The following is a 27,659-nucleotide window of genomic DNA, read 5'->3' on the forward strand; positions in this document are numbered from 1 at the left end:
TACTCCCAGGACTGTTATAAGGACAAAATAACATTGAAGAGCTTTTTTTGTAAACTGCCACATGCTGAAGAAAAAAGTACCACAGGGATCTTTTCCACATAAAATGATCTTCATTAGCAAGGCCACTCAGATATTCTGAGTGATGTAAAAATTTATAAAGTTTTCATGTGAGTTCTGACATTGTATCATTACTAACCTTTATTCCACTCAAAACTGATGATAGGAGCTGGTAGAGCAACTCTGTGGTAGAGCAACTGCCTAGTATGTGTAAGGCACTGGGTTTAATTCTCAGCACCTCATGTGAATAAATAAATTAAATAGAGATCCACTGGCAACTAAAAATAAAATTATAAACTGATGATAGCCACACAGTCATACATTGGACAGAAGGGATATAATTTAGCTATCCCTCTTTCTTTCAAGTCATATTTCACTGAAACACATAAGCATCCTTAAGTCTACAAATTTTAACTAAAGAATTAAATAAGTTTTACTAATTTATTTCAAACCACTGACAATTTTTAATTGTGATTTCTAATTAACTTTATTTGAAAGTATTATATTTACAGAAAAGTTAAAGACATTATGAAGTTTCTATAGAATTTGAGCACCAAATTTTCCCTTAAAACATCATAGATTGGCATGGAATAGTTGGTATAATTAATCAACCAATATATATTTACTGAAGTGTACACTTCATTCACATTTCCTTACTTTACACCTAATATTCTTCTTGTTTTTCTAAAATTCCACATCATATTTTGTTGTTTCCTTAAGCAACTCTTAACTAATAAATGTTTACCCTGTGATTTTTAAAGATGCAGAATTTTATTTTTAATCCTTGCACTTGCCATTCTAAAACTTCCATCCAAAGTTAATTACATAATTTCTTTTAATCATTCTTCACTTCCCTGACCAAGACATCTGGTAGTTAATAATCTTTATTACTTCTGTCCAGAACACCGCTGGTGGTGGAACTCCAAAAGCCCCATCTAACTCTTTAAGTATGGAGTCCTGTATATGAAAGGCAATTCTTATGACATTTCATGTATTGGAAGTAAAAATTTGTTTTTTTAAAAATGATAATTTTGATTATTTCCTGAAACAATCCATTCCTCATTTTCCACAACCTTCCCATCAATACCTATTTTGTTCTCTGAAATCCACTCTATTTTCTATCATTACTACCTATATTTTATATTACAAGTTTGCTTTGTAATTCAAAATACAGTAAAATTTGTCATAATGAAAAAACTTCAATAACCCCTCAAAATCAATTTATCTCCCTAAACCTTTCCCCAAAGGGAAGAAAAATAATGCTTTATTCATCAATATTACCACCCAATATTACTTTCAGAACTGCTATTCTATAATCATCAATAAGATAACTTTGTCTATATAAACATGATTAAAAAAAATCCCACTAAGACTCACAATGGTCCTTAAGAGTATCTCTTATTTTCTAATCCTCAAAATTTCTACTGTATTTTTGATCCAATCTACTAAAATAAATTCAAGGACTTAAGTTAGCTTCAGAAACAAATACTGGCTATCATGTTGCAAGCATCATTACAAGCCAAGCACTGTGCAAAATTCTTTGCACATATTAACACATGTAATTCCCACAACAACCTTAGATGACAGGGATTATGATCCTATCTATTACAAATGTGAAAGTTGAGATAATGAAGGCAAACCAGATTTTGAACTCAGGAAAGTTGAAACTGAAGCCTATTATTATGCATACGGCCTCGCTAGAAACATTTCCCTTTGGGTAACACTTAATTCCGAAACTACCAACCCATTTCTCCTTCCTTTCTGTGGCATATTTCTTCATACAATACTAGGTACTTTTTAAAAATCATATTTATATCCTTACTCTCTTGCAATTTGATACCCACTCTTGTCAATCTTATGATAATTACTGGATTAAATGGTCACTTCTAATTTTAATCATATTTGTTTGAGCCTTCAATATCATACCTGTGGCCTCTGAATTCATAACCTCACAGAACTCTTAAATCCTAGACAAAATTTCATATGGTCTGGTGGAGTTCTCTACATTTCATAAATAATCATATCAAATGCCATATGGTGTTACTTTTATATTTATTATTGCCCATATTTATAGCAACATTGTTTTCTCATTTCCTACTTCTACTTTAGATTCACAATTATATCTTACTTAGACCAACAATCTCTGATCTAGTAATCCCAGTCTCATTTTCAACTAACAGCCTGGAATCACTGTTGGTGTATTAAAACTGAACTGATCAGTTTTACTCAACTGCTTAAAAACAGCTGATGATTATTCATAGCAAAAGTTCTTAACCAATTTTTTCGTCAGTTACTCCTCTGATCTGGTGAAGGCCAAATAACTTAGACTTGGTACATACTGTCATGAGATGTTTACAGATATGCTGAAGCTCTCATCATTTGATCTTTAAAAACACTAGTAATTCCAGTATAAACTTCACATTTCTTGGATAACATTGTTTCTAAGAACTTGTCCCACATAATTCTTTGTAGCATCACTACCTTTCACATTTTTCCAATTATCCTATGCATCACTCATAACATTTGCCAGTCCTAAAATATGACCTATACTGTTACATATGATGCGTTTCTGACCCATAAAACCCTCACAATTTCTCCTTTCGATGGAAAAAACACTCATTGTGTTCTAATACCATACTTATACTATGTATTATTTCAGTTTGCCTCTGCTACACTCATTTAATGCTTTCACCAGAATGCAAGTTTTGAAAACAGAAGCATTATTATTATTCTGTGTCCCTGCTGTACCTAAAAGTGTTCAAATGGTGTAATGAATGAATTATCCAGGATGCCAATGAGGAGAAGCAGAATCTTTCTAGAAATATGAAATATACATGGCAATTACTTAAGAAGGGCATGAGTAAATCTGGAAAAGTGGGGAAAACAGGAAGGGTATTCACGGAAGGAGTGGGGAAACAATGTCTCTTCTAAATTAAAAACAAGACCAACAAGTGAAATAAATAAAAAGGATTAGAAATAAAAGGTAAAAAAATCTCAGGGAGAAAAAAATCAAGAATGTCATCCAAATAAAATGCCCTATCTGTATCTTATAATTTCATGGAGTATCTTTAGAGTTGATAGTGAAAACCTCATGTATAGTTTTTACTTCTTTGGATAGAGACCCATTTTATACTGAAGTCATAAACACAGTTTTACTTCTACTAAATGCAGAAACAGCAGTAATTTACTTCTTTAGAATTTTTCTCTTTGATTTAGCCATCCCATATAAAATTGTCAACCATTAAAAACAAATTTCTTGGGCTGGGGATGTGGCTCAAGTGGTAGCGCGCTCGCCTGGCATGCGTGCGGCCCGGGTTCGATCCTCAGCACCACATACCAACAAAGATGTTGTGTCTGCCGAGAACTAAAAAATAAATATTAAAAAAAATTCTCTCTCTCTCTCTCTAAAAAAAAAAAAAAAAAAAAAAAAAAAACCAAATTTCTTCAAAATAAAATCTACAATCTGATTGCATTTAAAACTATCTTCTGTATCCAAGGGCTAAAGTTGATTATCTCAGAATTCAAGGTATTTGGCCTTAAAGTACTAAGTGTAGAGTGAATATAAGAGAGGATTTTCAAATATCTGACAAGACTGTCATGGGCAAAGTAAAGGAAGGTAGATACAAGATTAATAAATAGAAGAAATTTCTTAAAACTACAGCTGAGAACAATATAATAAGTAACACAATGACTTAGTTTAAGAAAGATTATTAAGGGCTGGGGTTGTTCAGTGGTAGAGCACCTGCCTAGCACATCTAAAGCACTGGATTTGATCCTTAGCACCACATAAAAATAAATAAAATAAAGGTATTGTGCTCCATCTACAACTAAAAATAAAATTTAAAAAATCTGAGAATCTAAAAAATAATGAAATAAATAAAAGACAGACCATTAAGAACTTCATGAAAAAATTCTACGTGGGATAGTCAAAAGAATGTTTATGAATAACATTTTTGTCATATAGTAATGGCAATTTATTCAGAACACGGTCAATAAGTAAGACCGAATTGATGTAATAACTTCTATCTTCTACTGTTTACATTATGGCTGCAGTCCATAATACTTCGTAAGTGCTCAACTACCCCACTTCTTAGAAACTGGTATATACATATCCTCATGACTCTTTCCATTGAGGTTTCCTTTTAGGAAAGTACTTAATTGCCTACATCACATTAGTTAACTGAAAATAGCCTTAACTAAAATTTATGAAAATACCAACCAGTATTTCCATTCTTTCTAAGCTCTGAAGCTACTGAAATGTTCAGTTAAAAAAAAAAAAAAATTAGCAACAGAATCATTGATGAATAGTGAAACTCTGCATAGCCTCAAATTTATTAATATCTAAAAGACAACAATGAACCTTATTTCCTTAAAATATATAAGCTTTACCTATATCCATTTCAAAAGCATATATGGTACTATTACCTAACTGCTACATTCTAGCATTTATAGTTCTAGCATTTGTCTAGCATTGTAGTTCTTTTTCTCATTATTCCAAAATGAGGAAATATAAAAGCACACATACAACAATGTTCAAAAAAAGGTGTTTTTCTGTACATCTTATAGAATCATATTCAAAATGACTAAATATGCACAGACTACACATATACACCTATATGGAAAAAAAAGAAGATCTAAAGGATGTTAACTCTTACTGAATTTTTGCTAGAATTTTTACCAGTCATAGATGGAGGCTATTTTCTTTTCATAATTAGCTGTTAAGAAATAACCTACTGGTGTTTACTAAGAAAATTTCATACTTTCTGTTTTTTTTATTTAAAGGGAATGAATTTCTTTGAGAAACCTGTCTAAATTTTAATTAACTCTGTTTAGTCCTTTATCCTCTTCCCTTCCATTTATGGGCAGCTGACGTAGGATAATTACATACAATAATAATAAAATTTTAAAATAATAAATGAAAAAATAAAATTGTTCACTTCTAGGCTAAGATCACCATCTCAACCACTCTGGGGCTACCAGAACCTGGGAACAATGAACAGATTATGAAATTTAAAGCAGACATGGGAAAGAATCAATGCTTTACCCATCCTAAACTGTTTTAAATATTTAACCAAAAATAAAAGCTGGACACAATTTGTTCCATTTGAAATTAGCAAATAAATGTAAGAATTTAACTGTGTTGCACAAACTGTTAAGGTAAACAGTTATAGCTTATGAAGGAGAGTTCTATTTTATATTTTCAATCAATCTAGAAAGAATATATATAGTAGAGTGAAAAATCTTCACACTTGTTTTTTGGTATAATAAATTAAGGCAGAAACCATTAGTGAACACTAAAAACATTAGCAGAAAAAATAATGGAAGGATCAATGTGACTACCGGAAACTACAATATTTGTTTTTCTTTGGGGGTGGGTTGAATCCAGGGGCACTTAACCACTAAGCTACATCCCCAGCTCTTTTTACTTATTTTTTAAAATTTTGAGACAGGGTCTAACTAGGTTTCTGAGGCTGGCTTTGAACTTGCAATTCTCTTGCCTGGGCCTCCTGAGTAGCTGAGATTACAAGTGTGTACCCCCACACCCAGTACCACAACCAATCTTAATGCATCACTAAAATTGCTAAAAGTAGGTAACCAGCTGTTATATGCCACTTACTGAGACAAATATGATGAACCACAAACACTTACCATTTTGCTAGAATTTTTACCAGAATCTGAATGTAACATAGTTTTTGGAGCTAACTCCCAGTTTACCCACTTCAGCAAACAGAGAAACAAATTAACATGATATTACAAAGAAACAGACCAATTTAAACTGTGGAACTTCCAGAACAGTAACTAAGTTATTTCATTAAATCAATGGATCTCAGTTGGAAGCAGAAGACTTAAAAACAGAAAATTTTAATATGGCTAGGTATTTGGTAATATTAAGAAGTCATTTGTCAATTTTGTTAAGTGTAATGATCATATTATGACTAAAAAAATGAAAAACTTTTTTTCTATAGCAGTAATTTGCAACTCTCACTACACAGGAAAACAGTGTTGGGATCTTAAAAATACTAATGTCCTGGACCAATGCCTCCCAGTGATTCTCAGTGTGTGGGGCAGGGCCTAGTGATCTTAATATGCAGCAAAAGTTTGATTAACACTAATTAAGGGCTATTTAATTTAAAAAGGTTTACTTTATCTCTTTACAACTGTCATCAGATCGACAACAAAAGTTTGCTTTAAGACTATATGATAATAATGGCTATTATTTTATTTAAAGTACATAGAAAATTCTAAAGGAAGTATTCTTTTGATGTTTTATATACCCTAATTTTTAAATGTAGACAACATGATCATGAAAAATTACTTTTGGCAATTTTCCTAAAAGTGATCCACCCCCTAATAAATTAACTACACTTTTTAACATGACAAAATGATCATTATAACCATGTCTTAATTTATAATCTCAAGGACTTTTGACGACATTGTTCTTTGAAATAGAATATGTGAATGACTAATAGTCTGCCAGATTTGTGATTATGCATTTAGATGTCAGATTTCTAACTAATTATAAAGCACTGTCTCCATTCTTTGGATAAATTACATTTTCTGAGTTACTGTGATCCTAGCATTAAAGAAAAAATGCAAACTAGGTATAAATAGTAGCTTTAAGAAATAACTGTTTAAAATAAAATTTGTAATACTGATTTGAAAGTAAGGAAATACAGTCAAGAGGCTAGAAACACACACAAATACACACAGTGAATCTGCTTCTAAATATTTAACAAAAGAGTTATCAATTTATATTTGTGTCCTGCAAATGGACAATTTTCTGTTGATATGAAATATTTAAGGAGATAACAAACAATGAACGTAAATCCTTAATGCACTTGTAAGAACTACATCATATTCCAACAGGAAGAGTCCAGACAACTCATTCAGGAATTGTAAATATCAAATAAGTATCTAAAATTTGCAAACTTGGGCTGGGGGTATACCTCAGTAGTAGAGTGCTCCCCTAGCATATGTTAGGTGGTTCTGGGTTTGAGCCTCAGCACAAAAAAGAAACAAACTAGTACATAATACAAATTAAACAGACACTTTCCTATCAAATTAATATAATATGGAAACAGAATAACCATTCATTTTAGCTTAAATTAATACTGTCCTTCTGGGAATAACTTTTCAACACCATCAATAGATTTTAACAGTTTCTTTGACTTAATAGTTCTTGTTCTAAAAATCCAATCTAAGGAAATAATTTGGAGGGCAAAAAGTCCTATACAGGTTGTTTTAGTAAAGTACAAAAGTAGACTAATTAACTTTCAAAAGTATGACATCTTCAATACCATAATGTATAGATATAAAATTTTTATTTTGTTAGAAGTTCTAACTAAAATTACAATTTCTAAAAAATAACACAAAACTACAACTACAGTATGACTTCAATTTTCTATAAAAAAGTATTTTCACAGGTAATATCAAAATATGAGTGGTTATATCTTATAAACATCAATACTAAAGAGTCTATGATTTGATTTTTAAAGTACAGTCACTTACTTTCAAAGCAATTTGAGAATGCTTACAATAAAAACTCCTGTTATAAAAAGATACAAAACCATTAAAATAGGCAAAACATGAAGGTATTTAGGAAAGGTGAATTCACAATTTTTTCACCACCAAATGTTTTCCTTTTTCTTATCATGCAGAAATGCCAAAACAAATTATGCTATTAAAAAAAATTCAACATAAGACTGGAAGACATTAGACAAATTTATTAAGAACTAAGCAACGGGGCTCAGTGGCAGAGCACATGCGTACAATATTCAAGGCCTTGCATTCCAAAATAAAAAAAGGAAAAAAACAAAACAACAATAACAGCAGCAACAAAAAAAGGACTAAGCAACTTAGCTCAATGGTAGAGTGTCTGTGTAATATGCTTAAGGCCCTGGGTTTGATCCAAGGCACTGTGTGCAAAACAAAAAACCTGAGACATTTACATGCATTTAATGCAAAAATGTAATACACTAAAAAAATGAATATGAGCATGGAGTATGAAGTAAGATAGAAGGTAAATTGTGCTAGGGTTTTGTTATCTTCTATAAAAAAATATTTATTATTTCTTTAAAAATTTCACCCAACTCTCAAGATCACAGGGGTGGAGGGCGGGGGTTGATGAATTCCCTAGGAGAACAATCAGGTAACTTCTAAATACAACTTACTCAGAAACCAAACACATCCAGCATAACCAAATGAGCAAACACATAGATTCTTAAGAGTCCAAGGAAATGATTACTATGGTTCATGCTTGATGCTAGATGGGAGTTTCTTGGTATTTTATCCTTAAATTGTTTCTTTAATGAGTTGCACATGAATTTTTAAAATTTTCAGAAACCACAAAATCTTAGTGCTAACATCTCCTTTATTTGACTATTGTAAGGATTCAATAATATAGCTGCCAAGTGCCTGGCAGAATGCCTAAGACCTAGAAACTACTCAGTAAGTAAATGTTGATTGATTCTATTTTCTTCTGTAAGTTAATATAAATTATATCAGTAGAATTTAATAACAGATAGTAAGAATTAAAAGCAAGAGTCATGTATCATTCACTGTCGTCTCAATCTTGACCTTGTCTTTAAAAACTGTATACTCCAAAATAGTCATGTTATTAACTTGCAAGCCAAACTGAAGGCTTCAATTTAACTAGGCCCATATAGTAAGAGAGATTCTGTATGAAAAGAGTGTTAGCAACCTAAAGTTTCTATTACAGCCATGATAAATACTGTGGCCTGTGCCAGACACATCAGAAAACTGCAAGGGTCATTTTTGTTTGAAGTCATCAGAATCACTTTGAAATATCAACTGCTCATTTGCACATTCTAGTTTCTCACTTCACATACCTAACATTTATGCATACATACTTACAAATGAACAGCATTATTATTACAGCTCCATAGCAAATAAATATTTCCAAAAATCACTTTATTATAATATTCTTTAAAATGACTTTGTAAAATGATGGACATAAACTAAACTCAAGAGTCAGTATGTCATCCAAAAAAAAGTGATTTAAAGTAATGTTACAAATACCAAAACAATCAATTTTCCAAACAGCTAAAATTCCATCTGAGCTGTAAATCACTATGTTCATCTTACTTACAAAAATAGCATTTTCCCTTATTTTTTTCTTCGACCCCATCAACTATCAGTTGCATATTTTCATACTGTAGTAGATGGCTTAAATCCATGGTAGACAAGATAAAATGTAAATAAGAGAAAATGCAAATATATATTTTATCAAAAATCATCATTTTTAAAATATGCTTCAAAAAACCCATACACCTCCTCTAGTTATATGCTTTGTTTATTAACACATCACTGTTTCTATGCAGCACTAAAGTAAAACAATAAGATGTTTCCTTAAAGAATAGGAACAAGGGTCTTAGGCCTAGACTTGGATAGAAAGTATGACATCAAATTTGAAGCATAAACATATTATTAAAACTCTATGATATTTTTAAATAAAACTTTTCTACTTTTGTTTTGGGAGAACAAACTAACACTATATTAAACAAATGAAGAATACTTTTTCTAACAGCATTCATATGCCTTCTCATGTAAGAAAAACAATAGGTCATGAAACCTGACATAATTTGTTAAAAAGTCCAAAATGAGGGATTCATTATACTTACTGGAATTTAAGAGGCACTGTCCCATTTAACAAATGGGAGAAAGTGGAAGAAACAATAAAAATCATACCTAAAAGAGATGTTTCCTTGGCAAATGCTGCAGCAATAGCTGGGTCCAAGGCAGGTTGCCCATCTCCAGATGGAAGATCAGGTCGAGTATAATCCCTACTTTTATCATTGTTGTATTTTACATTCAAATTCACAAGTTTGGAAAAATCAATCCTTAGGGTACAGCAAGCATTATAAATATTCTGACCATCTAGGGCCTGTAAAAGTGAATAAAATACATCAGTGATCTTTAATAACATTTGGAAATTAGCAAAACAGGAAAAAGATGCAAATTTCAAACATCATACTGTGCTATTCTCACAGTAAATGTATTAATTTCCACCAAGCACTATTTTCTTTAAATAGAATATTTTCACTAGAATACACATGTCCTGTAACAAAAAGAGTAAACCTCTACAGCTGCTTAAGTACATAAATCTTTAATCCATTCACATATTCTCATTCTCTCAAAAAACAAATCTTCCCTTAATAACAAGATTTAGTTCTATATGATTATATTTGCCAAGTTAAAAACCTAAAAACTAATTCAACAGAAATTCATCCATTATAAACCAATGGTGAAAATTTATCTTAAAGGGACTTTATACACATTAGCATTTAAACTCCATTTGGGTTAAGGCACCTACCATCAAATAAAAGTAGAAGCCAAGTGTCAATTTTACCAGTCATTATAATATAAATTAATCCAATACCCTGCTGTAAAGGCAAATACTGAAAATTTACTTATGTAGTATTCATATAAAGAAAATATCAATCAAATAAATTCTAGAATGTATATTTCCATACAATATGTAAAAAATAAATGAATAACGAATTACTCTCAGGTTACTAGTTCAATAATATCAAAGAGAAAATGAGATCTTGTAAGATTTAGCTTTGAGTCATCTAGATTAATGTTAAAAGTAATGACAAAAATTTACTGAATTCAAACAAAGTCTTCTGAGAGCTATTTCCAAGCAACATGGAATTATACTACCAAATTGTCAACAATAATTTTGCCAAGTGTTAGAAAGTCTTCTAGAAACTTTTGACATTTTCCTTTTAAACTTTTAGAAAAATCTTTATGTAGGTGGAAATTACACAATCATACCTAAGGTATAAGAGTTGGGGAAAAACACAAACAAGAACTAAATTAAAACTGTCTGCAACAAAGAAAAATAAGGATGCCTGTACACAGCAATCCAGCAATTTTCAGTAGCTAGCTGAAGTAATCATAAACAAAGTAGAAAGAAAAATCAAGTTAAAAAAAATATGCAATCTCACTTCAAGCTCTCGTATTTATGATATCCAGGAAAGAACAGCACACAAGTAAGTCCTGTGGTTTAGCGACAGGAAATTCAGTGATCTTACTGCAGCAAAGATTTTTTGATAATAAAAGCAAGATACTCTGCAATAAGATCTTTCAAATGTACCAACTCACAATGACAGCTTTGACAATAAAAAGAATCTAGCAGGAACAAAATTTCATAGTGAATTTAAAATTTGATTAAAACATGGTCATCAAAATGCAAGAAAGATGTTAAGACACAGAATGCATTTGAAACAGCACAATGAAACACTGCATGTAGTTTAAAAATATGAAAAGTCCCAATAACATTTCCATTTTGTTTCAATGTTTACTATTTATTTGCCTAACTTATTTTTATGAGGATGATTCTTGGGGGAATTTAACAAATGCTTAAGGGAAACCTTAAGTTTCAAATTGTTTAACTATCTTAGCAAGTCAGGAAAAAAAATCAAAATCAAGAATATAATATTAGGCTTATAACACTGATAAAATACTTAAGACCTTTTATTTACCAACATAAAACTCTAACAGATTATGCAGGAGTTCCCTAAATATTCTAAAACCATGAGTTTCATAATAAACCCTTCATTAATATGAATGTGGAATACATAAATAGTAAATGCTAAAAGGGTGAAATAGAATTAAACAGATGTCAGAGAGAATGTTTGTCTTAAAAATTAGGAAAAGATAATTCCATTAGGTCTCTCAAAAAAATTTAAATGAATGATATGCTTTTACTTCTGCAAACATTTCACTCTATTTTTAACTATTAGTAACCGAAGATGTGTAATCTCCAAAAGGAAAAGAGGTAATGCTCATGAAAAGCTGATTCTCATAACAAAAACAAACAAAAAAAGTCATTTCCTACTCATGTGTACTACAATTTAGCCACATAAAAAACTTTATAAGGTCCAAGAGAAAAGGAAACTATATCATGTCTATATCAAAAAAACTGGGCTATTTTTATGTATTAATTTTATTCCTCAAAAACATAAAAGCTAGCCAGGCATAGTGGTGCACACCTTTAATCCCAGTGGCTTGGGAAGCTGAAGCAGGACAATGGCAAGTTCAAAGCTAACCTCAGCAATTTACTGAGGTGCTAAGCAACTCAGTGAGACCCTGTCTCTAAATAAATATAAAATAGGGCTGGGAGTGTGGCTCTGTGGTCAAATGTCCCTGAGTTCAATCCCAGTACCAACAAACAAACAAACCATGAAAGTTGCACTTTTTAAAGTCAAAGAAGCTGTATGTGGTGGTGCACACATTATCCCAGCAACTCAGGTGGCTGAAGCAGGAGGATCACAAGTTGGAGGTATTCAGGATCTTACCAAGATCTTGTCTAAAAATAAAAATTCTTAAAAAGGGCTGAGGGTATAGCTCAGTGGTAGCGCCCCTCGGTTCAATCCCCAGTATCACAAAAAATAAAGCCAAGGGAAAGCCTATGTGTTTATACTTCATACTACAAAACATGAACAAAACTTTTCTAAAAGATAATACATAAACGTGAAGATCAGTTACATTTTTATTGATTTAGATATTTATTTATAAAATATAAAAATAATTTTATATTTAATATATACCCACATGATAAAATATAATAAAATATGTATTAATTTAATCAATGGAGTGATCAACTAGAGAAGACACGTCAATTTTTAATGAGGTCTATGTGCTATAACTTCCCCATCAGAATGCACACGGAAGTGGATCCTCTGGCTGGTCCTGTTAGTGTGGAAAAGGGTTGAGCCTGCAGATCAGTCTGCACCCACCAACTCATCTCTACCTCAGACTTGGGTCTGACACTCTTCCTGCGTCTTGTAATCTGTGCAATTAACTTTGAGAAATGTATATATCTGTAACCCATGATACTCTATATGTATAGTATATTATCATCTTCATACAAAAACCCTAATATCCCTTCCCAGCCAGTGAACCACCTGCAAATGATGACAGATCTGATAGTTTTCATCATAAACAGAACCTTATAGAAAGTACTCCTTTGATTCCAGTATCTTTTACTCAGCCAAATAATGTTGCTAAATGTCTCAGTTCCACATCATTTTATAATGCCAAATAGTACTCTATTATATGAATATAGCATATTTTAAGAAACTCTGCCCCATTTTCCTTTTAAGTATTTTGAAGGTGTTTCCTTGACTTTTAATTCTTTTCTTTCTGAATGTCCTATTATCATTCATAGATAATTATTCTCCTGCATGTGATTTGTTCTTCTGATCAAAAATATTCTATTTGTCTTGATTTGTTTTTTTCAGCAAGGTGACTAAATTGCAACCTAATAATGATTTGCTGTTTTACCTTTATTGGGTTCACTGACCTTAGATCAGTAAGTGTATGGTTTGCCACTTCAGGCATTGAACCCAGGGGCCTGGTACCAAAGCCACATCCCCGACCATTTTTGTATCTTATTTAGACACAGGGTCTTGGTGAGTTGCTCAGGGCCTCACTAAATTGCTGAGGCTGGCTTTGAACTTGATCAAGATCCTTCTACTTCAGCTTCCAGAGCCTCTGGGATTTCAGGTGTGCGCAAGATCGGTTTCTTTTTGATAACTGGATTGTTAGTATGGCTTTTGATTACCAACTTAAATGTCAATGTTCAATAAATTTAAAAGATACAAAGCTGACATGGTATCCGCCCTAATAAATAATCTGACAGAAAATACACATTTAACAAATAATTATAAAAATCTAATCCAGGTGAAAAAGAAGAACTTTCTGAGACAAGGCTTCTAACCTGATACTTGAAAGAGGAAGATGAGCAGAAGTTAAGCATAAGGAGATAAAAAAGCACTATTAGCACCGCCCCCCCCCAAAAGCAAATGAAATAGCAACTTGTAAACCTAAAGGATCCGAAAAAAAACAGCATATGCAAGCTACTTAAAGTTCAATAGAGCCAAAGAGATGGGAGATAAGACAGGAGAGGCAAGTTAAGGAATGATTTATAATCTCATAAGTCATGTTAATGACTTTAGACTTTATCCTAAAGGACAAAAGTCAATCACTAAAAGGCACTGAGAATAGAAGAAATAAAATTTTGAGACTATTCTCAGTACTCTGTGGAAAAATAATGGGTGTAGGGGAAGATGTCAAAGTGGTGAGTTTAGTCAAAAGACCAATAAGCAGAGATTTCTGAGAGGATGGCTAAGACCAGGGCTACTCAAAAAAAAGTCCATGAACCAGCAGCCCAAGCCACTCTGCATGAAGATAAGAAACTGTGTTATAATTTATATCAACATCAATAGTTGGCATACTGTAGCTAGAAGTATGCTGATTTGTACTTAGGCAAAAGCCCCTAAAAGCCTCAGATATCAGTTCTCTGAAAAATACCTGTTTAGATAACAGGAGAGCTGGAGACAACTGATCAGATTCAAACAGAAATTTAGGAGCTAGAATCAATATTTGGTGCTAGCCTGGAAGAAAGAAGAATAATTCTGTTTTCTAGATTGCTGAAGAGACTCAAGTTGGTACCTTATGCTGTGACATAGGGAATGCCAGAAGCAGAAGCTGAATATACTCATTTGAAAGGGTCCAATGGTCTACTGCATTCTTGGTCTGGAGTCACTGAGAAAAGGTCTGAGCTAGAGAAAATGATATACTATGCATAACCAAGAATGAGCTGAGAGAATAGATAAGGCTTCCAGATAAGGCTTCCAAGTCAGAAGGATGTAACAAGAAATACCCAAAGAGGATAAATCTAGGTGAGAAGTATTGAGAGACCAGTAGAGAAAATGTTAAAGACAGTGGTCTACTGTGTCAAATGTTACACTCGTTTAATACTGAATAATACTATAGGGATTTAGGTACTCTTAATGATCACTGGTGATACTCAGAAGACTAATTTGGGTAAACAGGGCTGAAATAAAATTACACTAGAAAAATAAAGAGGATATTAAAGTTAAAGACAGCTTATATAGAAGTCTGGTTATAATTCAAAAGGGAGAGGAGAAGCAGGATGATAGTTGGAAAGGTATCTAGAATTATAGATGGAGAGTTACCTGAAGTTGAGTTAAATTTAAAATAGAAGAGGTTTGAACCTACTGGATAAAAGTAGCCAATATAGAGAAAATAAAAGGGAAAGAAGAGATGACAGTGCCAAGTGTCTTAGGAGGCAGTAGATTATGGGATCTGTTTTTTACTGATCTTAGGTAAAGAAATATCTATACCTTTTATTCAAAGAGAAAGATTGGTGCACATATAGATTTAAAAAAAAAATAATTAATGGAGTTTCCATGAGATGCTTTTCTACAAATAAGTAAGAGTGAGTAAAGACACAATGGAAGGGGAAATTTCTATCTGATATGGTCACTGTGAAAGACAACATTCTCCTTGAAGGAAAGAGATTTTTCAAACAAGAATAGAAGGTCTCTTTGTAGATGATGCTCATGAGTTTAACTGATAATTGTTATCAGATAATATGATATTCAGTGTTCTTTGAGTACAGCCTTGATGCAGCTATGAAGAATGTGCAGAAGTGAAGTCATCAAAAATTTTACCAAGAGGTCTAGATCATATAACAATGGGGCAAGGAAGCTTAGAAAATAAAGACCTTTTCCCTTCTTGAGTAAGTGTCATGAAATTAAGTTCAATTACCAGAATATAGAATACATACTTAGTAATATACTCATCTCCTCTCAGAATTATAATTTTAGATCTTTGTAGAGAAGATATAAATGAGTGAAGATAAACATACACAAACACCTGTGGTTTAATGCTTCTTATCAGCACACCAAAGACTGGTTAAATGAAAATCTCAAACACATAACATAATTGAGGCACTCTTTTATCATGAAATTAAATGTAACTACAGATTACTTCAGACAAGATGCACACATATTTTTCCTGTAAGAATTACAGCCCAATGCACTAAAACTTTTAATCAAATCCTATTTCACTGTTTATTTTGTTTTTCTTTTTTAAAAATTTTATTCTTTTTTATTGTTAGTTGTTCAAAACATTACAAAGCTCTTGACATATCATATTTCATACATTTGATTCAAGTGGATTATGAACTCCCATATTTACCCCAAATACAGATTGCAGAATCACATCGGTTACACATCCACGTTTTTACATACTGTCATACTAGTGTCTGTTGTATTCTGCTGCCCTTCCTATCCCCTTCTTCACTGTTTCTTTACCAAATACTTTTCCTCTAGGATCAGAAGAGAATGGCAAATAAAATATTCCACATCAAAAAAATGTATACCATTTTAAAATATAATTAAAGTTGCAAAAAATGCTGTTAAAACCATGGCTTCTACATTGTCTCTTAATAAAAACTCATATAACACTGATTTTGGTAACTCGATGTATACAAAATATTATATTTCTTATATACAATATACAATGTTGGGGGCGGGGTCAGTGCATGCCAAGAACCATTATTTTTGGGGAAAAAAGAATGATCATAGTTAACCTATGCCTTAAAAGGAAAGCCTAGTAAGATGAGTTCACATAACCTGGGAACCACTGAGCGAGTAGCAACATAGTGAATAAAAAGACTATCTGAAAAACGTCTACCTTACAGATTGTATTATAAGCAATTCACCTTTTTTACATCTTAGCATCATTCTGTAACAAAGGAAGGGGAAAAAACCCTATTCTCTTTAAAACACAGATTAATGGTGAGAAAAAAATGGGATAAGAGTACTTGGTAAACTATTATAATTATGCTATTATTAGTAGTACAGAGTTTCTGCTACCTAAAGCATCTCCCCAAATGAGACACTGAGGATGAAAATACAATGAAGCAAAAGTCAAAAATGGTCTGAGTTCCAAATAAATAACCTTGATCAAGAGAAGCACTGTAATACTAGAAACCATAATTAGTTTAAAAATAAGGGAAAGAAAGAAAATGAGCTAAGACAAAGGTATATAAAGATTTAATGGTTTCATAATGTATTTTTAATGGTTTAATTAATGGAATAATAATAATGAGAAAATATGGCACAGGAAGTTAAACAGACAATAAAATAGAATTAAGTAAGATACACAAAAAAGAAGATTTAGCCATTTGGAAGCAAAATATACTAGCATGGTAGTTTTCAATGGCAGGTAACATGCAGAAATTTACTTCTATTAGTAAATCTCTTCCCCTCCATATCTAACAATGCCAAACAAACAAACAAACAAACAAAAGATATGACTTAAAGAGCAGAATCTATTTAAGAAATCTGTCTTTATTAAAAAAGGAAATCATTAAAAGAATATTGATATAATCTTAAATCAAAACTTATCACAGCATTTGAACTACATTTACATTATATATTTAATCCAAACTATCTCAAAATTACTTTGAAACTCCCATTGGAAACTACAAAAAATCTTGATAAAGGTGTGCATGCACAATACACAATACACTCCTATCTTCTCAATAGCACAAAACTTTGCACTTAAAAATGTAATAAAAAAATTTTTAAAAAATGTAAAATAATTCAAGTCTATATAACTACAGTCATGATTATCCTTAAATATACATTTTTATAATTACTAAGGTATCCTAAATTATGTTAATATTTTTACTATCTATAATGCTATATGCATTATTAAGTTACATAAGGATCAATATATTATGTTATATATGCATAGGTATATATCACAAATATCTATAACACTATACATAGGTACTATATATATATATATATATAAAGCATATACATATTTTATGTATATGTAAATAATAAATATACATAGGGGTACATTATATATATAATATATACATATTTTATATATATATAAATAAATGAAAAAATACCACTAACTCAAAAGAAGCTCTAGACTTACTAGTTTTGCTTGTTGAGCATTTACTGGATCACCATACTGGAGCAAAGCTTGAAACTGGTTGTTTTTTGTAAATGTGATTATCTTCAATACAGCACCAAACTTCGAAAATATCTGTTAAAACATTAAAAGCAAAACATTTCTTCTCTGCTGTATTACTATTTCTTCTCTTTATAGATAAGTATGTAAATTAAACTTACTTGGTGAAGAACATCAAGTGTTACAGGGTAGTACATATTGTCAATAATTATTCTAAGTACTGGACTCTGGGCTGGAGTCACTGCGCTCTCACTAACTGTGGTGCCACTAAGAGGAGTGTTTGCTGTCTGGACAGCTGTCACAGCCTGAAGCACTGCTTGTGCACGCTGAAAATGTAAAAAGAAAGTAGTTTTAAAAATACACCTATCATTTTCACTCATACTTTGTTACATGTTATACTACGGTCTGTCTGTAATTCACATATTCTACTGGTATTATTTAAAAAATGTTACTTAGGTTTTGGCACCTACATTGGACAAACAATCAAAAATAGGCACTATAACAGGATGTGATCTGATTATATATATATCCAGAAATGGTTAACAAAAACTTTTCTTTAGGAAACAATAAAACTTTAATCTAACATTATTCATTCCATAAAATAGGTATACAGCAAATCTCAACAAGAAAACTACTGGATTATTCAAAAAAATTGTACTAACTGATAGATTATTATAAGACTCTGAGGTTTAAGTGTGAAAGATTAACATAAAATTGAAAAAATATAGTAGTTTTAGGAAATTTTGTTCAATGCACTAAAAAAACTGTATATTATCACTAATCTACCTTTTTCTATTACTCTGACAGATTTCTGATAAGAAAATAATTTCTTCCTACCTTATCCAATGTTAGAAAACATACACCAAAGTAAATAATTATTACACATAACAATGACAAATCTCTTTACATTAATTTATGGTTTGAAAAATCTACATTTGCAGATAAATCAGAATATAAACATACTACAGTGCTAGATGAAATGGAAGGAGAATACAAAAGAATTAGGACACCAATAAGAATAAATAAGAATGTTCACAAATAAAAATAAGTAAGAATCCCTGAAATACTACCAGGGATCATGTTGCTTGAGACTTAAGAAGTACAAAATCTCATCTAGACAAGTCTCATCATTTAAATTAAATAATGAACTGTGAACTTATATATATTAGCTCAAGTAACTCAATTAAAACCTGTTATTTTGAGACATGGGGAATATTTATAATAGACACCCTAATGCTACTATGGAAAATATATTTTAAAAGGTTTCTAGAATACTTAATTTTTCTAATTATTTTAAGTAGTTCACTGCAATGTTATTTTCCTCTTTAGTGATCATGTTCTTAACATATATTTATCTACAATAACGAGCACAAAATACCACAACTTAGAAAAGCACTAACATATACTGTTACAAATAATGAAATGCTTTTTAAAAAATAGGAATCAAATGCTCATGATATACAATTGAACTAAAATAAAAGGTGAAGTTTCTCTTGCGACTCACAAGTCTGTTTTCCCTTATCATCCCAATACCAAAATGATCTTGGGTATTACTCCAGAGATGGCTATCTACATATATAGACATATATGCATGCAACTACTTCATACTTTTTTCCCTACTATTATTCATTGTTCTCCATCTTCCTTTTTTAGCCTAACAGCTGTGTTCTCTTCTATCAGTAACAAATGACTTATTAGATGTTTATTTTTCTATTCATGCAATTAAGATGGCTAATCTAGATTTAAATGAACTTATCAAAACACTACATATACACAGAAACTAGGTGTGATGGCACATGCCTATAATCCCAGCAACACAGAAGGATGAGCAAGAGGTTTCCAAGTTTGAGACTTGCCTTAGCAACTTAGAGACTCTGTCTTGAAATTAAAAATTAAAAGGGCTGAGGATATAGCTCAGTGGGAAAGTACCCCTTGCTCCAGTTCCCAGTAGTGGAGGGGGGAAAAATCATATACAGAGACAAGGACACCAATCCTACGAATGGTGCTCAATAAAATATCACAAACTGCACATCTCTGTAAAATAATTACCCCTATTTTTAAAAAGGGACATTATTAATGCTCTAGAAGTCCAACACATGCCTAGTCACAGTTATATAAATGGAATAATACCATATATATTCTGTTTTCATCTGGCCTCTTTCAATAAACATTATTTTATGATAAACACCTACGTTTTGCAGGTACTAATAGCTTATCATTCTTATTGCCACACAGTATTCCAATGAATAAATACACCAAAATTTATTCTATTGTTACTGGATACTTGGATCACTTCCACCTTTAGGGTATTATATATAGTTATATGAACTTTCTTGAATGAATCTTTTGTTTCACATATATAATAGGTTCTCTCAAATACATAACTAGGATTAGATTTACTAAGTCAAAGACATGCCTATGTCCAACTTTAGTGGGTACTCCAGGTTTTCTATCAATTTATACTCCCACCTCTTGTATATTAGCTTCTCTACATTAACACCAAACACTTGATAATACATATTTAAAAAATTTTAGCCAATCTGGTATGTTTATGGTAGTATCTTACTGTGATTTTAATCTGCATTAAAAGCCCTCAAACCCAATCCACTATTTGTGGATCAGGGACAGCTTTCTAGAAAAAGAAACAGCTAGATTTAACAACTGGCCATGTAAAGTAAGGAGAGAAAAATTGGTGCAAAGGCAAGCAGAGCACAATATTCCATGTATAGTTGAGAGCACAGTGGTAGTAAAAGACTAAAATGAAGAGAAACCATGTCATGTTAGAGGACCTATCATTACTTTCAAGACAGAAGTATAGGAAAACAGATGGCCACAAGACAAAAAATATATAGTCACCTTGGAATAGATCTTTATTCATGAAAAGGACCTGCTGCAGGGGAATAACTTAGTTGGGCTTGTGTGCTTTAGAAAGATATGGACTTGGTTGTACTAGAAAAAAAAATTCAAGGAGGAAAAGACAGTAGATTGGTAAAGAAACTGTTGTAATATAGCCAAGAGACAATAGTGTCTGAGCAATATATGTAGTAGGAGAGATGGCAAAAACTACCATATTTTACGGCCCAATTGTTGCCACTATAACCTTTCATTGCATACTCGTTGCATGGTATAACTCTGTTGGTCACTCTGATTAAAACGTAAATAGAGCGGCAATGTATTCACCAGTGGCATACGGATGTGCATTTGTCTTCTTGCGCACTGTGAGCCACAAGCCCAGAATTCTCAATGCACACACGTTGTCAGTACATTCTGAAAGCTGACTTGTGTGGTTTGTTTACAATGCTGCACTACTAACAGTAAATAAATTTTATATAAGTGGCATTGAGAACAGCACATCAGATAATGAAACCAATCAGCAGTGCAGAATCTTCAGACACAAGAGATTAAATTTTGTTAAGTACATACTTTGCAACACTGTAGTAAATTTTATCAAGTGTAATATTTAGACTGTAATGCACAAATCAGTAACAACTATGTGTTAACTTTCTTTTTCCCACATTGGAAAAATGTTTGCTAAACTATCACAAAGAAATGATGTGCACCAGTTTGGACATATATTCATGAATACTGCGTACACCCTAATCTTGCAAAGCCAGTTTAATAATAAATAATTCTGAAGTAATACTGGCACAATTTAAAAAATGCTTCACCTAATTGTCACACCCCTCTCTTATGCAAAAATAATTTGGCATAAAATTGGCAATGATTATGCAGTGAAATACAGTAGGTAGAAAATTAATAATAAATTGATAGGATTTGGTAATTAATGAAGGATTGTAGGAGAATTCATGGTTAAAACATATTTCATTTTGTCTCTCTTCTATTAGGAAGCTCTAATTCCTATAAGTATATAGCAAATGAAACAAATGCAATCACTAAAGGCAACGAAGGTCATCATTAGCTGAAAATTAAATTCCCCAGAAAGAGAAAAATGAATGGAACCAAAAGGAACAGAAGACATAGTAAAATCATAGCAATGAAGGGATGACAATTACAGAAATCAGATTAAAACCAGACAGGTGCAGGAGAAGGGAAGAGAATGAATACAAAAAGATTAATGGAACATCTAGCCAATGTACAAACAGCTAAACTCCTTTTTCCTCCTTTGACAGCCCCTACAACTGAAAAACAAAAATAACAACACACCCTCCCTTAAAGTCATCAGAAGTTCTAAAGAAGTTTTGTTGGCTCAGATTAAATGATGCCTCTTTAGCACTAATGGTGGTGGGGATGGGGGAACCAGCTTAGTATTCAACTCCTCATTACTTTACCCTATGGGGAAAGCATGAGAGTACAACAAAATCTAATTATGCATTCTGAAATATGAACAAACAAAAGGTTTAGAAGGAGAGTTAGAACAAGATAAACAGCTAACACTGAACAAGAAAGACCATTCAGTGTATACTAAGGTTTTTAAAAAATATTGTAATTGAAATTCTCAAAGAATAAGTCGTAAGATGTGACAACTAGAATATAAAAAAGATTGAAGGACATTTAAAATTAAAACTATGACTTCAAAACAGTTTTTTTTTTTTTCCACTCCCCTGAACAGAAGGAACTTTGCATTCTTTGTTCAGTCTAAAATAACTCTGACTGGAATAAGTGGCTTACTCCTTAAACACTTTGTAATTCAGTATTCCAATGTTCCTTCTCAATGGGCTTTCAGTGGTCATCCTATTTTAAATTACAATTCCCTCTCTCCCACATACATCCTTCTACAGACTCTTTATTTTTATTCTTTGTTCATTGCTTTCTTTTGATTTTTTATTTTATTTTTTTAAAGCAAGAATGTGGTGCTGGTGGTATAACTAAGGGGTAGATAGATAGCTTGGCTAGTATGTGCAAGGTCCTAAATATGATACCCAGCACAGCAAAAGTAAAATAAAATAAAAATGTGTTCACAAATTACTTTAATAAAAATACTAATAAATAAATTAGGATAATAAATTCCATTTTCAGAGTATATTAAATGAAATAAAACAGACACAGAGACACAAATACTACATGATCTTACTTAAATGTAGACTCTGAAAAAACAATTCACAAATGTAGAGCCAACAGTGCTACCAAGACAGCAATGGTATGGGAGGGTGTGGGGAGGTTCGTCTAAGGATACAAAGTCTCAGAAGGAACAGGTTCTGGTGATCTACTGTATAGCTTGAAAACTACAGTTCATATTTTATGTTTCAAAATAGTAAAAGAATGAATTTTAAATGTTTTCAGCACAAAAAAAAATGGAAAATATTTGAGATGGTAGATAAGTTAGTCTGATCTGATCATCCTAAAATGTATACATATATTGATCTCACATTATACTCCATAAACACTACATAATTATTATTTATCAATTTTAAATAAATAGTAAAAACAAATGTAAAATCTAAGTTAAAAAAATAAAGAACAGATATTCTTTTTGGTATATTTTGTGGTATTTTAGAAGTTCACTTCATCAGAAGGAATTAAGAGTTTATATTGAAAATTAAACCAACAAAAACAGCTGAAATATTGGCCCTTTCAGGCAAAAACATTACAAGCTTATTTTTTGAAAACTATCAAGGGGATCTCAGGTCACTTTTACAAAGTGATGAAAATTTATCAGGAATTATTTCCTGTTAAATTTTCAATAAAATAAGATATAGTTTATATTACTATATTTATATTACTCAACACAAAAGTATAATTGGCTGAAAAATATTTAAAAAGAGAAGTTTTTACAGCAATCCTACATATATTTAGCTCTAAACACATTTGTATGCTATTTTTGAACATAATTTTAAATAACATTTTCTGTACCATATTTTTATAAAACCAATAATACATTCATATATTTTTCCTTCATAGGTTTTACATGCCAGGAAAATTATTAACAGATCTTCAAAAGGAATTTTTTCTATAAGAAATGAAGGTCTACTATAAAGAATCAAATTACCAAAGGCACTGAACATCCCAACTTAAAATCTAAGCAGCAGTACAGTTTATGCTAATAGTAAGTTCTATATCATAAACAGAACATTTGTATCTACACAAAATTTTAACTTGCAACAAGAAAAAACAAAACAAAACAAACTTCTAACCAGGGCATTAAAGGAATTTAAATAAGAATATGATATTTAATACTTAGGAATATTATGCATAAAAACACCTTAAAAATAATAAGAAAATACCTACAGAAATATCTTCTGAATGGCTAAACATTTTATATTCTTTTACTTATGAGATTCTTAATACATTTGAAGCCATTTTATTTATGTACCCACACATACTCACTTGGTTTAATGTATTATCTGTCTTTAGTTCTTTGTGATTGGAGTACTGGATATAAATTGGTTGGTTACGAAGATGAGGTGTCACAGCAGAATAGTAATTAACCATAGTAATAGCTGCTTCCTCTGTTGCCAGTTCCAAAAATGCCTGATAATTTAAATAGCAAAAAATAAATAAATATATATATAAAATAATATGAATTAAACTCAAATAAATAATTAATTATAATTCAAATATCTATGCAATCTAAAATATAACCTTGATGTTAATTTATATGCTCTAAGAAGAAAAATTAGAAGTGTGTTACTGAAGTTTCGGTATACAATTAAAGCTAACCTAAGAAAGCATTTGCATACACTCTGCTGCTGCATTCTACTCTCCATAGCTCACAAATCTATTTCTATCAACTAAAAACTAAAGAAAATATAAACATTTCCCAGCATCAGAATTCTAATGCTCCTAACCTAGAAAATGTAAGAGGTCTCAAAGTCATTAAATATTGAAGGTTAGATTAACATCAGCTATAGACAGGAGAATATTAATTTTATAAATTCATCTAAATAGTATTATTAGAAATTTTAAGACAAAATTTCCTATTTATTATACCTGACCCCTAATGCTGTTACACATGCTAAATGAAGAATATCCAGATTTAATGACTAATTTCCGCTAAATGCTACCAGATAAATATTTTCATTGGATAAACTTAAGGTTAAAACACTACCAGCATCCCTACTGATTTCTGAAATCACAAAGAAAAAAATACAATACAATAAATACAATAAAAGAAATACTTCATTTGTATTTGCCACAACATCATTCTGACTCTTCCTCAAAACCAAAGTGATAAAATGAGTTCAAAAGATAAAATCTGAAAACTGCTGTGACTCATTCATTTTTGCTATCTAGCAGTAGTTTCCCATATGCAACTACCAGGAAAAGTTAGAGGAATACATTTTAAATATTTTTTTTTTTCAGAAAACTAATCCTTTTACTAAGTGACAGTTAATCAAAATTATAACAATATAATGAAATAAAAATTTGAACTGTAGGGCCACTGTTAAGTAAACTAGTTTGCTGAATAGTTTGTGGTTTTACATTTCATAAACCTTGAAAGAAATATACCTGGTTTTTTCCTTTCAGCATAAGGATGTTGGTTACCTTACCAAAAGGTAAGCCTAAAGCAATAACTTCAGTTTCTGTCACTTCACCAGGTAATTTTCGAATATGAAGTACACGAGAAGGAGCACCGTCCATTTTATCTTCTCCTTTAAATTTCTTACTATCATTACCATTGGCTGAAAGATATTTAAAAACACAGTCTTTACACTTAAGCGATTCCTAAAAATTCAAAAGTTGGGCTTTCAATAAAATGGAGAAAACCATATCCATCAATTACTATTAAATAAAATTACGTTAGCCATTAAGTTATGATTGCTATCAAGTAATATTTCTGATATACATAGTAATAAAGTGATTAGCCAAAATATAAAAATGCAATTTCATAAAGAAACCATACAATAACTAAAAAACAATTATTGCAATTTAGCAATCCTTTTGCAGACCAACACAAATATATCAGGTCCCCCTTATCTGAATACATTCCCAGATTCCCAGTGTATGTCTGAAATCATGGATAATACCAAATTCTACATATATCATGTTTTTTTTTTTCCTATGCATACTAACCTATGATGAAATTTCATTTATAAATTAGACATGATAAGAGATAAAAGAGAACAACTGTAACAAACTGAAATGAAAGTTTGAACTTTAGGGCCAAGTAAATTGTTACTAGAACACAAACACTGAGTACCTAGACAATCTTATGACCAAGATGGCTACTAAGTGTCAGGGGATTAGCTCATACAATGTAGATACACTGAACAAAGGGATGATTCACATTTTGGGGGAGTAGGACAAGAGATTTCATCACAGAACTCAGAACAGTACAACACTAATAACCTATGAATTTTTTATTTCTGGAATTTTCTATTCAATATTTTCAGCTGAGGCTGAAGCCGGTAAATAAAGCAAAACTCTGCATGGGGTACAGATAAATGTGAAAAAAAAATGTGAAAAAATTGGGTTAATAAAAATCAGGAAGTTCATAATTTTACCTGAGAAATTATACATTGTTAAAGTTAGAAAATGTCCTACTAAACAACAGGATGAAAGAAGAGAATAAAATAAAAATGATCATGTAATCAATCCATACCATGAGACTCTCCTAATTTGTTATTATCACCATACAATCTATGTATTTAAATATTTTGTGACTATTAATATCAACATACTGTAAATTACTCATGAACTCAAATATCAACATACTATAAATCACTCATGAACTCAGTAACTAAACTTTAAAGTAAACTAATATTTCAATCAATAAATTATTTCCTTGCCTTCATTCTAAAGCTCACAAAAAGTAAAAATCTCTAATTAAGATGCCTATAAATAGGCTAGGTTTTATGCAGAATCATCTGAAAAGATGTCCACTTTACCCACTAAACCAGATCAATCATTAATCATCTTCTAGGTACTCAAGAATAATTGACATTTGAGACTCTAACCAAAATTAAGGACACAACCCCCTAGCATTTTTTTTTTTTTTTTTTTTTTTTTGTATTAGGCATTGAACCCAGGATCATTTGCCACATGCCTGGCCCTTTTTATTTTTTGAGAAACTGTCTCCATTCAGAAACATACATGCATACTCTATTTTGTATCAAATTTTATGTATTTCATCAAACTCCCCCCAAACTTGCAATACCATCTAAAACAATATAATGTACATTCAGAAGTTATCAATAAAATTCTGAGATTACCTTGATCTGTCCTCAAAATTCATTTACATACTGATTCTTCAAACATTTGCTGAGTATAAAAATGTGTTTAGAACTGCTTTAAGCTATGGAAATACAGCTGTATAAAAGATGAATACAATTCCTATAGAAGAAGAGGTAGACTAACTAGTACATAAACCAAGTAATTTCTTGTGTAATAATAAATGCTATAAATCAACTAAAACAGAGTGATATGATTAAAAGTGATTTATCTGAGGACTGGTAGAGGATGGTAGTAATGACTTATTGTATGACCATAGAAAGTATCTCTATGAGATAAGATGTGAACTCATTATATGTCAAGCTATACTTAAAGCCATCATTTTACTAAGAGTTTCACCTAGGCATATATACTTGAATGGCTGGCCAATGTATTTAATAATTACCCTATGCTGCCTTTGTACAGGAAAAGTAGTGAGCTCAGGCTTCTGAATATATTATTCTGAAAATCTTGGCTTGCTAGCTCTTCTACACTCCAGAAATATGAGCAACTAAAGGAAGCTATTCACACCTCCTTTCATTACTGAGGAAGATTTGTGCACACACAGGCTCCCCAACTTTCTATTTTATATCATTTTATCTAACAAATTATCATTAGGTCTGTGTAAGTTAAAGCAGGGAATTGAAACATACACAGGTATC

The 27,659-nt window shown here is 31.4% G+C and overlaps 1 protein-coding gene across 4 annotated transcripts in view; it reads right to left on the reverse strand.

Moving 5' to 3' along the window:
• PTBP2 (polypyrimidine tract binding protein 2) overlaps positions 1-27,659 on the reverse strand; it is a 71,159-nt gene that overhangs the window by 14,497 nt on the left and 29,003 nt on the right. For all 4 annotated transcript variants that reach the window (XM_081305328.1, XM_081305327.1, XM_081305326.1 and 1 more), the window contains exons 4-8: positions 25,297-25,469; positions 24,175-24,318; positions 18,051-18,215; positions 17,854-17,964; positions 9,766-9,961 (exon numbers count right to left, since the gene is read on the reverse strand). In XM_081305328.1, the coding sequence (XP_081161454.1) occupies positions 9,766-9,961; positions 17,854-17,964; positions 18,051-18,215; positions 24,175-24,318; positions 25,297-25,469 (789 nt within the window). The remainder of the gene's footprint in view (positions 1-9,765; positions 9,962-17,853; positions 17,965-18,050; positions 18,216-24,174; positions 24,319-25,296; positions 25,470-27,659) is intronic.

Source organism: Spermophilus citellus (assembly GCF_964194105.1).
Source record: "Spermophilus citellus genome assembly, chromosome: 9".
Classification (NCBI taxonomy): Eukaryota; Metazoa; Chordata; class Mammalia; order Rodentia; family Sciuridae; genus Spermophilus; species Spermophilus citellus.